Source organism: Sturnira hondurensis, unplaced genomic scaffold (genome assembly GCF_014824575.4).
Source record: "Sturnira hondurensis isolate 20B ecotype Veracruz unplaced genomic scaffold, ASM1482457v3 Scaffold0012353, whole genome shotgun sequence".
NCBI classification, from domain to species: Eukaryota; Metazoa; Chordata; class Mammalia; order Chiroptera; family Phyllostomidae; genus Sturnira; species Sturnira hondurensis.
Genome location: NW_028084984.1, coordinates 33290 through 51576, shown reverse-complemented (window position 1 = coordinate 51576; position 18287 = coordinate 33290). Strand labels below are relative to the sequence as shown.

General features: G+C 39.7%; 1 protein-coding gene across 1 annotated transcript; it reads right to left on the bottom strand.

The window, feature by feature from the left end:
* Positions 1-9531: 9531 nt before the first annotated feature.
* LOC118997039 (olfactory receptor 7A17-like) lies at positions 9532-16856 on the bottom strand. Its single transcript, XM_037060681.1, has 2 exons — positions 16843-16856; positions 9532-10456 (listed from the first exon to the last, which is right to left on the bottom strand). Exons 1-2 carry the CDS (start codon positions 16854-16856, stop codon positions 9532-9534), a joined length of 939 nt encoding a protein of 312 aa, XP_036916576.1.
* Positions 16857-18287: the final 1431 nt, after the last annotated feature.

The window sequence follows — 18287 nt, the reverse complement described above, 5'->3', positions numbered from 1 at the left end:
CCCCCAGAAATGTCAACAATTTGAACAGCTATAATTTGACAAAGGATTCCCTGCTCAACATACATGTGTGCCTCAGAGATCTGCACATTGAAACATTTAAAGGTGGGCCAGAGGGAACAAACAGGGGAGGCAAGAAGATATATATGATGGGCCGAGTAAAGGACACAGCACAGTGGCTCAGCTGCAGCTTTCAGGCAGTTGGCAGGCCAGACAGAGAAAAAAAGCCATTGAGCCCTGCTGTCCTATAGGCTCCCAAAGCTCACCTTTCATCACTCTTGGTGTCAGGTTGTGGAGTTCTCTATCCACAAAGACAACAACGGTTACTATAGAATCACTCTTTCCCCTGAGTAAAGATTGCACGCTGTCACTGAGTCCAAGTTGGGGTGATGAGGGGGCCTCACGGAGGTTTAAGTTCACCTATAACAAGAAGGCAAAAGAAAAAAAGCCAGTAAGATTACCCCTGAAAATCCCACCCTTGAGCATTGTTACTACAATGACAGCAACTACTGGGGTCAACTTTGGGATTTCACAGTGCTCAAAAACTGTAGACTCAGTGCTAGAAAATAATGGCAAGACCTCTTCCTAGTAATCTGCTAGAAAAGTGCTGCACTACATAGATGCCTAGACAGGGAAGGAACTCATCAATTAGCAATAACCATGGAAACGAAGCAGATTAGAGAGAAAATAAAAGTTTCCAGAAAGCAAACTTGAACACATGAAAATATGTGCTAACATTACAGAGAATTTAAGATTGCAATACTGAAAATAACTCAAGAAGATGCAAGAAAATACAAAGAATTACATTTTCCATGTTAACCTTTTTTATTTTTTAAATATATTTTATTGATTGTGCTATTACAGTTGTCCCATTTTTCCTCTTCACTCCCCTCCACCATGCACATCCTCTTCCACTCACATTCCCCTGCTTTAGTTCATGTCCATGTGTCATACTTGTAAGTTCTTTAGCTTCTACATTTGCCATACTATTCTTACCCTCCCTCTGTCTACTTTCTACCTACCATATATGCTACTTATTATCTGTACCATTTCCCCCTCTCTCTTTCTCTAATTCTCTTATTGCTAACCCTCCATGTGATCTCCATTTCTGTGATTCTGTTTCTGTTCTAGCTCTTTGCTTTGTTTTTGTTTTAAGTGTGATTGTTAATAATTGTGAGTTTGTTGTCGTTTTACTATACATGTTTTTTATTTTCTCTTTCTTAGATAAGTCCCTTTAACATTTCATATACTAGGGGCTTGGTGATTATGAACTCCTTTAACTTGACCTTATCTGAGAAGCACTTTATCTGTCCTTCCATTCGAAATGGATAGAGCTTTGCTGGATAGAGCAATCTTGGATGTAGGTCCTTTCCTTGCATGGATTGGAATACTTCTTTCCAGCTCCTTCTTGCCTGCAAGGTCTCTTTTGAGAAATCAGCAGAGTCTGATGGAAACTCCTTTGTAAGTGACTGTCCCCTTATCTCTTGCACCTTCTAGGATTCTCTCCTTCATTTTAATCTTGGCTAATGTAATTATGATGTGCTTTGGTGTGTTTCTCTTCGGGTCCACCTTCTTTGGGACTCTCCGAGCTTCCTGGAATTCTGGAAGTCTATTTCCTTTGCCAGATTGGGGAAGTTCTCCTTTATTATTTGTTCAAATAAGTTTCCCACTTGCTGCTCTTTCTCTTCTCTTTCTGGTACCCCTATGATTTGGATGTTAGAACATTTAAAGATGTCCTGGAGGTTGCTAAGCCTCTCCTCATTTTTTCGAATTTTTATTTCTCCATTTTTTTCTTTTTTTGTTTGTTTTCTTTCTTCTGGTCCACTCCATTAATTTGAGTCCCAATTTTCTTTCCATCACTATTGGTTTTATGTGCATTTTCCTTCATTTCATTTAGCATAGCCCTCAGTTTTTCATCAAATTTGTGACCAAATTCCACCAATTCTGTGAGCATCCTGATCACCAGTGCTTTGAGCTGTGCATCTGATAGGTTGGCTATCTCTTTGTTGCTTAGTTGAATTTGCTCTGGAGATTTGATCTATTCTTTCATTTGGGCCATTGTTTTTTTTCTTGTCTTTTCATGCCTGTTATATATGAGGGGCAGAGCCTTACTGTTCATTGGGGCAGGGCAACTCAGTTCTTGGGTTGTGACACTTTATGTGGGGGTGGGATCTGAGAGGGAAAAATGGCATTTGCTCCACCCATTGTTAGATTTCAGTCCCTTCCACTGCTTCCCCCATGCAAAAGGCATTTCTGGTGCTGATTCCTAGGTGGGAGGGCTTTTGTAAGTTTTAGGACCCTTGGGCCTCTCCAACAAACATTCCTGTGAAGCTGGGAGACTCTCCCAGCACCTCAACCCCCATAGGTGTTTTCAGTCAGTGTTCTGAGGCTTTATTTCCTTGCACTGGGACTCTGGGTTGTATTATCTGTCTCCCCAGTTTTGCCTGGTTTATCTGCATGAGAATGTGAGACCAGCTGGTCAGCCAGCTGCCTAGCGCACTGTGCCCCATTTCACAATTGCCACTTCACTGGGTCTGTCTGTTGCCACCCCACACCTGGGGTCTGCCAGTTGCTGCCAGTGCCCCCAGGGTCTGCCCATTGCTGACTTGCATGCCCGAAGTTTGTCAACTGCTGCCTTGTGCACCCAGTGCCATCACTTTTTTTGCTGAGACCCTTCTCTGCCAGGTCGCCCAACTCTGCCCCTCCTACCAGCCTGGATGAATGTGTCTATTTTAACTTCTTGGTTGTCCCTCTTCCATACAGTTCAATTTTCTTTCAGTTCTGGTTGTTGTTTTGTTTCTAAATTGTTGTTCTAATTTCTGTATTGTGAGGAGGCACAGTGTGTCTACCTGCACCTCCATCTTGTCTATAAAGCCCCGCAGGTGTTTTCAATTGGTGTTTTGAGGCTTTATTTTCCCACACTTGGACTCTGGTTTGAGCGAACTGTCTGGCTCCCCAGTTTCGCCTGGTTTATCTGTGGGCAAATGTAAGACAACCTGGTTCCGCAACCTGCCTGTGTGCTGCTCCCCTCCAAAATTGCCACCTTGCTGAGTTCTCCTGATGCCACATTGCACAACTGCCAGGGTCCATCAGCCACTACTTTTTTTTTCCTATTACCCCCTCTGCCCAGTTTCCCCAGTACACCCCTCCTACCAGTCTGGATGAATGTGTCTACTTTAATCCTAGATTGTCAGACTTCCATACAGTTCAATTTTCTGCCAGTACTGGTTGTTATTGTGATTCTAAATTTCTGTTGTCCTTACATTGGTTGTGCGAGGAAGCACAGTATGTCTACCAATACCTCCACCTTGGCTGGAAGTCCCCATTTTAACCATTTTTAAATGTGAATTTGTTACAGAACAGACCTGGAGGGGTGAATGATATACTATTACTGAAAGAAACCCCCCTTTTTCTCTGGGGGTTCCTCCCCCAAACTAGATTTGTTTTCCTTGCCACCAGAGGAAAGATGTCAATCAATGCCAGAAATTGGTGAAAAGGAATTATTTATTTAAAAGTTATACAGAGTTAGAGTAATAACTTAATGTCTTCATTAAAATACTAAAGTCCTTTAGAACACCCACAGATGCACATAGTCCTTCTTTCTCCCTCTGCCCAGTGTGGGGTACAGTATCTCAGAAAAAGCAGTAGAAGTCTGTGGTTCAGGCTCCCAGCACCATCAGCTGTGTCACTTGCACAATCTCCAGTTAATCCAAAGCCATGTGGCACCTTCTCACGGCCCACTAGCAAGAGTCCCTTTACCCCTTTTCTTCCAGGAAAGGTCTTTCCTGTGTCCTAAGCCATGTGGCAAAAGGGACCAACCCAAAGCCACCAACCTCTGCAAAGCCACGTGGTACCAAATCGGTATGGCTGCCTCACCAGAGTTTAAATCCCCATGCCAATCTTCCTCTGCAGCCCCATTTCCGACTCCTCCCACAGTCAGCTGTACCTGCCAGCATTCCTGTGTTTTTCCAGGTTTACTGGGCTGCCTTAGTGTGTCCAGGCAAGCATGACCCCATGGCATGGAGCCAATCACCTCCAAACTCTCACACAGGCACAGTAATCGGGGAGGGGGGTTGCCTCACAGTTATATCCTGGATGAAAATCTCTTCCATCCCCCTGACTCAAAGCTTGGCCACAGCTATTTTACATATCTATGAAACCAGTTAAAGGTTATAGATATGTTAAATGACTATTGCAGAGATTAGCTCCAAAGCTGTTGCTGTACAAAACAGCTGTGAAGGGCCCTGCTCCAATTGTCCCATCCCCCAGCTCAGACTGTTGGGGATGAGGACATCATATGCATATTTTTCTCTAATATTTCCTGAACACTCTTGAATTCTAAACCCCATTACATATTTCTATTTCGACCCCTCCTTGACTGCATCCTGTTATAAATTCAGTAACATTGAGTGCATTCACAATGTCCAGCCATCACCACCTTACATTTTCATCACCCCAAATTGAAATCCGGTATGTATGAAGCAATTACCCCTCATTTCTTCTTACCTCATTCTCTGATAACCTCTTTTTCTCTGTGAATTTGCCTACTGCCATCATGCTATATCCTCTTCATCATTTTTATCTGTGACTTTGATATAATCACATGAAGATAAAAACTTCATCTGGGATGACCTTTCCATCAGTCTCTGGGTGAGACTGATTCTGGACATCACTTGCCATAAACCCTGCACTGACTCTCCACTAATTTTAGAATTAATCCCAATCATTTAGCCAGAATACAAGACTCTGCTATCTGGTGGCTGCCCACATAGCTAGACTCATGGTTCAGTTTTTATGCTCTGCCCCCCATTGTTCATCAAGTTATTTTTCTGTTCCTAACTACACATTAACATTTCATTATAGTGTCCAATTACTTTTCTGTAGCATTTTGTGGTGTGTGCTTATTTCCTTCTGCACCTGGAATATAACTCCACTTGTCCTTCAAGTTTCAGTGCTAGTTTAGGCTCATCTGTGAAGCCTTTGTGGACCTGCAGGAGGAGTTGACTATTTGGGGATCCTTTCAGCAAGATTACAGTAACACCTGACAGCATTGCATTTATTTATTTACATGACTTTGCCCAAGTTTAGACTGTGAGCTTAAAAGAAGAAACAAGCCTTACAATTTTCTTCCTCCATGGAATATATTTTAGTGCTTACCGTATGTAATTGCTTAATAAATCTTGGAGGAGGCTGTAAAACCAAACTTTGAGTAAGATCAACAGATATAACCTACATGGTGGGGAATGAGAAGCACTGAAACAAGGGGAGAGGTGCCCCAGGGCGGAAGCTAACACCAGAAAAGAGAGATGGGGGAAAGAAGATACTCTGGTAACTCAGAATCTCCCTCCAGACTCTGGAATAGAACATTTGTTGTATGGTTCTTGTTCTAAGAAAGGGCAGGGAGCTGGAAGCACTCATGCGACCTCTGGAAGACACACCTGTGTTTCCTCAAAATCTGTGATTGGTAGAGTACACTTGAGAGCACTTACCGGAAGCATTTAAGGGTTTCTGTGGCTTGATGAGACACACTGGGAATCATGGTGCATAAAAAATAAGACTATTATTTTTCTTGTTATTCCTAATGTTAATTTTCTTGTTAGCTTATATGCCTTTTTTTAGAAAAAATTTGTTGTTCAAGTATAGTTGGCTGTATTTCCCCTCACTTCCTCAGCTATCCCCACCTCCCTCCACTTATCCCACTCACCCCTGGTTTTGTCCATGTGTCCTTCAGTTGTTCTTAAAACCCCTTTTCCTTTTGCCCCCCATTATCTCCTCCTACCTCCCCTGTGTTTACTGCAGATGGTTCTTAATTTCTATTTTCTTGTTATATTCTGCTTGCTTCTTTGTTTTGTTGATTAGATTCTACTTACAGATCATTTCATATGGTATTTTTCTTTCACTGCCTGGCCTATTTTACTTAGCATAATGCTCTCCAGCTCCAACCATGCTATTGCAAAGCATAAAAGCTCCTTCTTTGTTTCTGCTGCATAACATTCCATCGTGTAAATGTACCATGGTTTTTCAATTCATTCATTTGCTGATGGGGAAATGAATAAGATAGGTTGCTTCCAGCACTTGGCTATTATAAATTGTGCTGCCATGAACATTAGGGTGCACAGTTTTTTCTGGTTGGTGTTTCAGGGTTCTTAGGATATAATCGCAGCAATGGAATTGCCAGGTCAAAAGTCAGTTCCATTTTTAGTCTGAGAAAATTCCATACTGTTTTCCACAGTGGCTGCACCAGTTTGCATTCCCACTAACAGTGCACTAGGGTTCCCTTTTCTCTACACCCTCTGTAACATTTGTTCATTTGTTTATGATGGCCATTCTGACTGCTGTGAAGTTGTATCTCATTATGGTTTTAATTGTCATCTCTGCTGGCTAGTGATGCTAAGCATCTCTTCATGTGTTTCTGGATCCTCTGTATATCCTCCTTGGAGAAGTGTCTGTCAATATTCAACAATCAAAGGCATGTTGTGCACCAACAATGAAATATCAGAAACAGAGATCTGGAATGAAATTCCATTTGATATAGCAACAAGAAAAATAAAGTACCTAGGAATAAACCTAACCAAGGAGGTGAGAGACCTGTACTCAGAAAACCACATAACGCTGAAGAAAATAATTAAGGAAGACACAATCAAATAAAAGCATGTACTATTGTTCATGGATTGGAAGACTATTTCTTTAACAATTTCATGAGACTGTCATAGTATCCTGCACCCCCTCCCCAGCTCTACACCTTTAAGAATGNTGCCATCCCAAACTCAACACAGTGTTGTAATAAGTGTATGTATATATTTGATAATTGCTGCACACAAATGGCTCAGTTGGTTGGAGCATCATACCATACATCAACAGTTTGTGGTTTCATCCTGGTAGAGCACATACTAGGTTAAGGGTCTGATCCTGGTTGGGGCACATAGGGAAGCAACCAATCAATATTTCTCTGTCACATTGATGTTTCTCTCTCTCTCTTCCCTGTTCCCTCTCTCTGTAAAATCAATAAACATATCCTGGGGTGAGGGCATTTTTTTAGAAAGCCTTGAGAAATTAGAAGACTTCCAGAAGATAATTATTAATATAGATGCCCAGAATGCAATAGCAAGAAGAAATGAAAAATTTAGAGCTATTTAGAAATTTAGAAATGAAAAATTTAGAAATGTTTTCTCCTCTTAAGTAAATACTTAGTGGTCACAGAATCTGCCCTCCACTGGAAAGAAACCTGGCATGGATGGGCACTTGTGGCATCACCTACTACCCTCCCTGATGGGTACCTTGCAGTCTCCAGAGATTCTCATCTTCCCTCAGCACTCACATTCAGGCTATTCATAGTGGAACTAATGCAACAACACACCCTCCTCTTTCAAATTCCATTCTCTGTTGTATCTACATTTCTAATGCCACCTCCATCCAAAGTCACCCCACCCCCAGCAAATACAAGTATCAGATTGCAAATTACTATGAATATGTGAAGAGTAGGCCAATAAAAGAAAAGCACTATGTACATGAGGAAGCCCAAGGAGATGGTACAAGAAAAGGTAAAGCTCCCTAGCTCTGTTAAACCAAGAGTTAAGTCCCATGATTTGAGAAAACTGGGAGGGAAAGTTTTATTTCTTTTCAGCCTAAAAATGGCAAGCTGGGTCCCAGGTAGGGGCTGGCAAGGGTGGGTGTGTTCATAATCAGTGGGGATTGAACCTCTAGAGTGGAATTTCCACAGTGGCTTGTTAAACTTATATTTACTCTCACTTTTTTCTCTAAAATCATTCCGTTTTTGGCGGGGGGGGGGCGGGGGTGGATGCAGAAATAAAACTTGACTGAATTGGAATATACACAACTGGTAGGTAGACAGTTTGCAGAGTTGTCCCCAATATTTGTCCGTTTTTAGTCTTTGGAAATGTGACCGTGAAACTCCTCCCGCCCAGAGGAAGAGTTATTTCTCTACCTTTGAAATGAGATAGACTTAGGATGTTTTATTTGTTTTAGTCAATAAATATTGTTGAAGTGGCAATATGCTTTACCATGCCTTATTATTTTGGCCTTTCTCACCCGAAATTCTGGCTCAGCTGTGTGAAAAATCCAGGTGGAACTTCAGAGGAGTAGGAGACATGTGGACAGAGCTCACCTACACAGCAAAGGCCTCCCTAAATCAACCACAATAGCTGAGCCCCTAATCTATTAAAAACCCAGCCAAGGTCAGCAGACACATCCCAGCTGACCCATAGCTGACTCCAGACTCATGAGGAGACCAGCAGAGATCAGAACACCTCCCCACTATACCAACTAATTAGAAAATAAAGGAGTTATATTAAACCATTTGCTTTTGGGATGGCTTATTATATGGCAATAGCAAACTGATGCTATAATCAAAGCAAACGGAACTGAGAACCATTATGATGATCTGCTACTTTTTACTTTTAACATTTGTACTGATGGAGAACAACATTCACTATCATGCTTTTAATCTGATATATTTCAGATAACGGCATTAAAGCAAGTCCACTGAGGTTCCATTCAGGCAGTCCATCCTTGGATAGGGTGGAATGATGTGCACATTTGTGCAGGAAAATTGGTGATCCCTTTTCATATTACTGAGCAGGATTTTAGCTCCTGTGTGATTCATCCTTTAATCATAAAGACTGAATACATTCCTGAATATAAACAAGATATATAGTGTATGATATTTCTATTGGGACTCACTGTCGCTTTGGTAGATTTGGAAACATTTGAAAAGGGGAAACATTTAATTTAGAGCACTAAAGAGAGTCCTATTTGTAGGGAGCACATTGAAAGCTTTCTAGCAGAAACAGGAAAATACTTCAAAAAAACCCACAAACCACTCCATGTATTTCTTCACCCCTGACACATGGACATAGTATTCCACACTTCAATGAGTAGCTGTGCAGCATGAAAAATATTTTGGTTAATAATAAGTTATCTGGCACTTTTTGCTTCATTATATGTATGGTCATCTGTTACACCTTAGGTCAAACTATTCACTAAAATGTATATTTCATAGTAGACTCTTCTTGGAAATATGGAATTGTTAGTCAGTTTTTTCCAGGGGCTATGTAGGCATATGGACACACAGCTGAATAACGCAATGAAGTATATAAAATTAGGAGACCAACTATAAAAACTACCAGCATGTTCCAGTCTACATTATCAAGAAGCATAGTAAATGTAGTGCTATAGAAAATAATGATGACCATGTAAGTGAAAACTGTGGTCTCAGATGTTCTTCTACAACAAAATTATATACATGACCTCAGTATCCCAGTGTACTTTAGTCCAAAAGAGTAGTATAATACATGACTACTCTTTCAGTAAAACAACACAAATATTACATGGAATGATATATGTCATAAAAGAATAATTATGCTAATATAATTCATGTGAACCCATGAGATACATGAGAATTTCTAATTACATATGGCCCAAAGATTGTATTAACTTATGCGAGTAATTCTTGCTCTGAAGCTTTGAACATTCAGGGGAACTTCTTCAGCCACGTACAGTTGGTCTTTCAAAAGCTTACCTACCAAGGAATCTTTTCAGAGCCCTCTTTATGTCCTTGTTCCTGAGACTGTAGATGAAAGGATTCAGCATGGGTGTGACTACAGTGTACATCACTGAGGCTGTTGCACTTGACTGTGAGCTGTAGGTACCAGCAGAGCCCAGATACACGCCTAGGACTGTACCATAAAACAAGGAGACAACTGAGAGGTGAGATGCACAGGTCGAAAATGCTTTATACTTCCCATGAGCTGATGGGATTGCACATATGGAGGACACTATCTTAGAGTAAGAATATAGGATCCCAGTAAGGGGACCACCAGCCAACAGCCCTGCTGAAAAGTACATCACAATGTCATTAGGTAAGGTGTCAGAACAGGCAAGTTGGACTACCTCTTTGAGTTCACAAAAAAAGTGGGGGATTTTCAAGTCTGAGCAGAAGGACAGCTCCAACACCATTAAGCTTTCTAACAAGGAATTCAGAATACTAATGATCCAGGACACCAGAACCAGCAGCCCACAGAGGCGGGGGTTCATGATGACTGTGTAGTGCAGGGGGTGGCAGATGGCCACATACCTGTCATAGGCCATGACAGTAAGGATGAAGTCATCCAACCCTGCAAAGTGTATATAAAAATACATCTGTGTGATACAACCTGCATAAGTGATGACTTTAGTCTGTGTCTGGATGTTCACCAGCATCTTCGGGATGGTGGTGGAAGTGAAACAGATGTCTACCAAGGACAGGTTGGAGAGGAAGAAGTACATGGGCGTGTGGAGGTGGGAGTCTGAGCTGACGGCCAGGATGATGAGCAGATTTCCCAACATAGTGATCAGGTACATTGTGAGGAAGAGCCCAAATAGGATGGGCTGCAGTTCTGGTTCCTCTGATAGTCCCAGGAGAAGAAACTCTGAAATTTGTGTAACATTGCCTGGTTCCATGTGAGGCAGGTGACTACCAAAAGATAGAAGAAAATGAGTAACTAATTTTTACATTAGGAACTGAGAATAAATGCTACATTTTTCTTTTAGAATGTAAAAACTAATTTCCATGTTGGGTTAGGATCCGGTTCTGATTAAAGCATGTCTACTGCCATTGCTCATTAAAATTCCCTTTCTTCTACCATCAACTAATTCTTCAACCACCATGTATATTGCTAGTTTATTGTGGATATTGTTCATGCATTTGAGGAATACACTTGTATATTGATTCTAAACCTGTACCAGGCACTGTTCAGAGTATGGCATGAGAAAGTCAAAATTCTCTACAAACTAAAGATGGACAAAGAATATAATCAAACAAAAATAATACTACAACATATCCAATGGTGCAGCTGGTATATAGAAAAGTAAATCACATTACATGTAAAGAGTGGATAGAGGAAATAAATGCTTCTTATTTTTTCATTTTATTGCAATTTTCTTACAACCATTTAACCCCCTGATATTCCCTATACCTCCCCCAGTAACATACTGTTGTTCATTTCCACGAGTCCCTTTTCTTTCGGTAATTCCCCAACCTCTTATCCTCCCACTCAACAGCTTTCATCCTGAGGTTTATCTATCTATATGTCTCTATCTTGCTTGTTAGATCATTTTATTCATCAGACTCCACATATAAGTGAAACCATACGGTATTTGTCTTTCTCTGACAGGCTTACTTCACTTACTGTGAAGTTTTCCAGGGCTATCCATGCTGAGGGTGTTGTTTTTTATAGAGTTTATTCAAGGCGTGGCAACAGGCAACACTTTAACAGGCCCCTCAAAGAAGACTAATTGGGAACCTAAGGAGGAGAAATTGTTTGCTAGGCAGAAGAACAGCCAATGCAAAGGCCCTGAGGAAGATGGTGGTTTTAAAAAACCAAGGCTCAGAACAAGCCAGTGTATCAGGGGCAGGAGAGATGGTGTTAGAGAATATTAAAAACAATGGGGCCTGTGCATTGTTGATGGAACTTCAAGTCCCAGAGAGTCCCCTGTACACACTTATGTAAACCACGCACTTTATTATTCCAGTTGCAGAAACATCCTGTAAATTGAAAAGGATCTCCTTTTTAGTTCTCTTGAAAAAGTTCTGCCCGCTGTGTGATAAATCACTTTGGAATACATAAGTCCAGGTACCCCTGCTCTAAACACTGCTCTCAGTTTATGAGGCACACACTAGCATACTCACCATGGCCTCTTCATGTGTGTCGTCTCCGTGTTTGTCTCACTCACTATTTAGGCTACGAGGACATACAACTCAAGCTGTCCTGATCAAATATCTTTTCCAAAAAGAATTTAGACATACTACCTCGATACAGCTATGGTAAGCCTGCTTGCACAAATAAGCTTTGGGTTCCAGATTGGAATGTTCATTTAATGCCCTGTATTTAAAAAAACATAAATGTAGACGGAGATAGAAGAGTAAAATGCACACGAGGAAGAAAAAAAAACTATTGATAAGTTTAGGTGATCTCTGAGAGATGATGAGGAAGAAATGTCTTTGGATTCTGGCAGCTTTCCAACCCTAAGTACACTTCCTTGACATCAAGCACAAATAATAAAGGAAAAAAAGATAAATTTGTCCAGAACACAAAGGTAGTTTCCTACATATGGTGTGGAAACACATTGCAGATTCACTACCCCAAGTGAAAACTGAGCAACAACATAAACTTGTATTTTACTAAAGGAAATCTTTTTAATACCAAGTAGTAGAAGACTGGCTTTTCCTGTGCCTCTCCTATAGTTATTTAATGAGTGGGTTTTTATAAGGTTAAAGTGCAGATGAAACAAATTCCTCCATGACTTTTCTCCTGCAGCCCCTATCTTTTCCTTGAACTTTAAATTTGGATCTCATTTTTGGAAAATCAATAGGACTGTCTCATTCTGATTCTGGTCTTTATCCAACATGCAAAAGCCTTCCCATGATGTGACAAATAAAGCCTGCATACTCCATGACAGCCTATCCTTTTATACTGAGTTACTTTCTTCATGTGACTTAAGCCCATCCATGTTATCATGCAAACATTTATTTCACTATACTGTGCCTTCACCATCACAATACTGTGAAGGAAAGTGGGGAGGGCGGAAATGGAGACAACTAATAGTAATGGAACAACAAAAAAATAGTGTGGTGATTAAAATGGAAAATAATTAAAAATAAAAATTGAAAATTGAAAAAAAACAGGGCTTCACCTGCTTTGATCACCTCTGTATTTTTACAAATGTGTGTATATATATTTGTGCAATTACCCAGGAGCACATTGAAGTAAAACTGAAGTAATGAAAAAAATGGCAGGGAGAATAAAACCTGGTTAAACACAGTGGTTTAGCAACTGTATTCAAGAAAATGAGGGAGCATCAAAAACTAATGAAAATAAGGTACCAAGACCAATGTGCATTCGTAATTGCATTGGCAAAGGCACAGACACGGAAGGTAATGTCTGATGTTCCTAGACATGGTGGTAAAGCAGAGATTCAGTTTTATTTGTTGGATGAATCAAGAATTAGGCCTCACTATATAACTACATTTAACACAAGGTAAGGTCCTTTTTCTATATATTTGGGAAGGTTGCAGTGTTGAATAAAAGCTGGAAAGATAAACATTCACCTGCAAGAAAATAAAGTTGATCCCCTACCTCTGTCGTGTTACATAAAATCTGGGGGATTGCCTACTCACTGGAAGAGTAACCAGTCCTTTTAGGTGAACAGATGGAAAACTATACATTAATGTTGATGTGTGGGCAAAACGACCCTAATCAAGTCAAGAGACTCAGTAGTAAAAACACAGACATATTTAACAAATAAAATGCAAAACATCTTATGGCCAAAACATCTCTAAAGTCATTAAGAAATAATAATTTTTATTCATTTCTATTTTTATGTTCTTATTTTTATTGAATCTATTGGGGCGCCATTGGTTAATAAAATTATGTAGGTTTCAGGTGCACAACTCTGTAACACATCACCTGTACGTTGTATTGTGAGTTCAGTGCCCCAAGTCAGGTCTCCTTCTGTCAACATTTATCCCCCTTTTACCATCTTCTATATTCAACCATCATAATTTTAAAAAATATTAAAAAGGCTGAGAATGAAAAATTGTAAGCAAATAGTAATGTTCAAATTAATCAAAAATATCAAATATGAATCTTTGATGAAAATCAGAAAAAGTTCAGCAAACAACAAAAAAGCTCTTTCACACCTAGCAGCCTGGAGAAAAACTTAGAGAATGTTACATTGACTGTGATGCAGACTTTTAAAGAGGTAGCAAAGGGGTGCTCTGTTTTTTCCTGGCAGAACTGTGAAGTGTTACAACTTTGGGAGAACAGTCTGAAGTCAGCTACACACACTACAAGGACCTGTGCCTTTAATGTGGGGCTCCTCAGTCTCTGCAGGACTGACATTCTGGGCCAGGTCTTTGTCTGAGGGGTGGTCTCTCCTGGCCATTTCAGAATGTTCAGAGCATCCCTGGACTTTACTGACACCTACCATGTGACAGCCAAAAATGTCTCCAAAGATGGTTCATTGGCCCCTAGTGGAGCCTCTGGTGAAGAACCAGAGTTTTAACATAACAAAGTACCAGCAGGAATGTAATTAGGTTAAGTACACTTATCACAAAACTATTGTATGAAAAATAATTAAGTGAGAATCGAATTAATTTGTTTTAAGACAGAAAATAATAACATCAAGAATGGCCACTGATCCCAGATTAAATTGACAAAGACTTGGAAATACAAGAATGTTATAAAGGGTTTTTTAAAATCAGGGAGAAAGCCCTATTTAAGTTACAATTTCTTGCTACATAGAGATACGAGGATTCACATTTGCTCATGGAAGGGACAGGTAGTCTTCAGTCAAATCTTTATAAAGAGTGCCTTCCACTTTAATAGTAACCTAATCAACAAAACAACAAGCAAGCAAAATACAACCAAAGACCCTGAAATTGAGAACAGGCTGACAGTGACCAGAGAAGAGAGGGGTAGGATAATGGGGGGAAGGGTGAAGGATTTGTAGGAACAATTAGAAAGGACACATGGACAATAACAGGGGGTGGGATTGGTAACAGGGAAAGGGAATGGTGAGGGCTGGGGTGGTGGGGAGGGCTGGGGAGAAAAGGCAGAAAACTATTTGAACAACAATAAAAATTTGTTAAAAAATAAAAATAATGCTGCTGTGAACAGTTTGTTCATATTTTTGGTGTTCCCATGCACTCCTTCCTTTTGGATATGTAATTAACAGAAGAACTGCTTAGTCATATGGCATATTTATGTTCATATTGCACTAGTTCCAATATTTGTGAAATAATCATGAATTTCTAAAACACCTGGGGTCATAAAGCAAAATGAGTTAGTCTTTTAAATGCCTTTTAAGTGGATAACTCTCTCCAACATACATTGATTTTGTGTGTTATGCCTTTGCTGAATTCATGAATGTACATTAAAACAACTGTGTGAAAATGATAATAAATAAAAAGAAAAAAAGACTTTTCCAGAGGACGGTAGGACATGATGCCAATTTCAAAATAAAGCTAAGCACAGAAGGCCAAGGAGAAGTAAAGAATGATGGAGATGTGACCAAGTTGGCAGTATGTGTGTAGGGTGATTTATTAGTGCTAAGTACACAGAAGAACATGCACTCTCATTGTTCATAGCAAGGATTCACAAGCGAAGAATAAAAAGTAACAGCTGTGTATTTTTCAGTAAGAAAAGTAAAAAATAAAAAGACAATGGAGAGAATACTGTGACTGAGTGATTTCAGTCACAGTATTTCAGCCCACTCAGTTCATAAATACTCACAGTTCTCCACATATATGTATATAAAAGTACTCAATGACAGCCACAAAGTTGGTAAAAAAAATTCCCTCCAATTCCTTGTTTAGAAATATGCAATAAAAAACGGGAATCAAAGCAGGCTGACCCCACTGCACAAATATCTGGAACTTACAGACAATTTATAATACAGGAAACTAATGACTAACCCAAAAGTGTATTCAGGTGACAGGTAATGAAATAACGGCAATGTTAAGGTATTTAGCACACCTCTTTTTACTTATCAAATACATTATTTTTTCATGCTAGTTGAATACCAGAAGTGAAAGAAGATACTGTGGAATGTAGGACTCATGACCATTGTTGCCTGGCAATATTTCCAAGATGTATATTGAATATGGATATGCCTCATCAATATGAAACAGTCTTGAGTGTGCCCCATTATAAATATAAAGAACTGCCTTCACTTTACTGGACAGTTCTCCACACCTAGTACTCTATTTTCCTACTCCCTTTAGAGGCAAAATTTGTTGCACATATTCTACTTTCATTTGAAATACTTTATGCCTCCCATTGCCATCTCAGTTAGGCTTCCATCAGGGAGTTGTGAGCAATGACCCAAGTGTTGCTGACTTCAAAGTTCACTTCTCCTTTTAGCATTCCATACAAATCATGAACTAGTTAATCAGGCAAGCAAATAACAATAGGCTGCTGGCTGCCAAAAGACCTCAGGTGAATGGGCTTGGCTTTGGCTCTTTCTGACCTTTCCTGGAGCACTTACTGCACCCTTGGCCTCACCAAATCCAGAGCTCTGAGGGCACAGACTCCTGGTGAAGAAATTCCAGCTTCTGGATGACAATGGAAGCTGAAGCTCTCTGCTCAGACTAGACAGCAGGAAGGAGGCTGGCATTGGTCTCCTACACAAACTTAGGGTTCCAAAAGCAACAACCAGGTCCCATCCAGCCCAAGGTCACAACACGCTGAGTGACTGCAGATGAGGAGCTATTTACAGCTCCATATGTCTGCTCATTAGGTACATTTCCATTTTGTTATTCCAACCTCTAATTGCATGATTTCCCTGTGGATCTAGACAGAAGGGACCATTTTCCTGGATATTCTGCATTCCCAAAAGATCAGCTTGGAAGTTCAGTGAGTCTGAATTTTACTAGTTCCTCCACATAAAGCCTGTGGGTTCCAGAAGACTAAGCTCCGAGCACTTTATCCAAACCCTCATTTAAAATTTTTCCAAATTTAAGACCAAGATTCCAGTCTGGATTAGAAAACTCAAATCCCTAAATATTAAATTGTGGCAGTGACTTGACCCCTCATGTCCTCCAAAGATTGCTGCTTTTCTTTTCAACAAGGTGGGGAACTAAGTTCCTTTTATTAAACCTTGAGTGTTACACACTGGGATGCATGATACATTTGCAAAACAATTTGGAATTTCAATCTTATATCACAAAACCTGTCATTTAATCCCTCACTAGGAAATATTCGTTACTTATAAGAAATACAGCTGTGGCTGGTCTAGCTCAGTGGATTGGGCGGGGGCCTGTGAAACACACGATCGCGGTTTGATTCCCAGTCAGGGCACATGCCTGGGTTGCAGGCCAGTTCCCAGCAGGGGACACATGAGAGGCAACATATACATTGATATTTCTCTTCTTCTCCCTTTCCCTTCCCCTCTAAAGGTAAATAAATAAAATCTAAAAAAATACAGTAAGATTTTTTCTCACTGTAGTCTAAGCTTGGAACAAAAAGTAAATAGATTCTTCCCTGTAGCCTCCAGAAAAAGGTTGGCCCTGCAAACATTTTGACTTGGCCCCATGAGACCTCAGTAATGTAAGAGCATTAATGTGTGTGTTTTAAATCACTGGTGTGGTAATTTTACATTAGCATTAATAATTGAAAACAGACATTTATGCAAAGGAATTTTTTAGCAAGTTAAGATAAAGTGTCTCATTTTATTAATTTAGCCTCCCCTGGGTAAAGGCATTTTGCATTGTATTCCCCCCTTAAGTGGAAGACTTATATAATCATTTTGTAGATATTCAGCCTCTTTGGCTGGTAGAGAATTTCTTCTAGTCAAAGGGTCAATGGACTTCAGGATTTGTAGTTTTGAGACATTTCTAGAAGTAAAGGAATTCATTTTAATTTATGTGTACCATTTACTTTAAATTTCGTGTCTAAATTCTCCACCTTTAAGTTTTGTATTAAAATTGTATCATATCAAATTTTATATTCATTCTATTCATTTTTATCCTCCTCAACATTCTCTTAAGTTTCCTTTCAAATATGAGCTTATATATGACTCTATGATTGTATACACATATGTGTATAAAATGTACACAAATAGTCATATGAATATACACACAGTTTTACCTTTGAATAATTTATTTTGACCCAACAAAACATGTCCACATCTCATTATTTCTTGCAACATTCACCTGATGTTACATTTCCTATTCTATTTTCCCTTCAGACATAAAATAATTGAGGCTCTGGTTCAGCAATTATATTGAGAAGCCACTAAAGTTTACTGTGTGCATTCTTGACTTATACACAACTGGAAACATGAGGTACAGACTATAATTTTTATGGCTTTTATTCATCACTTTGTATATTTCAATCATGCTCCAGTCCTATTATACAATTATACGTCAATAAATTACTCAGAAGGTAAAAAACATAGCAATGCATGGATTGGAGTAGAATCTAGATCTCAGGTAGCTGATTCACACTGAGAAATGGTAGAAGGTACCTCTTCAACCTGGGAAAAAAGCAAAGTACATTCTAAAAATGAAAATAAATAGGCCTGGCTGGGGTAGCTCAGTGGATTGAGCTCAGGCCTGCGAACCACACGATCGTGGTTCGATTCCCAGTCAGGCCACATACCTGGGTTGCAGGCCAGTTCCCAGCAGGGGACTCACAAGAAGCAACCATACATTGATATTTCCCTCCTTCTCTCCTTTCCTTCCTCTCTAAAGACAAATAAATAAAATCTTTTAAAAAATCAGCTTCTTAAAA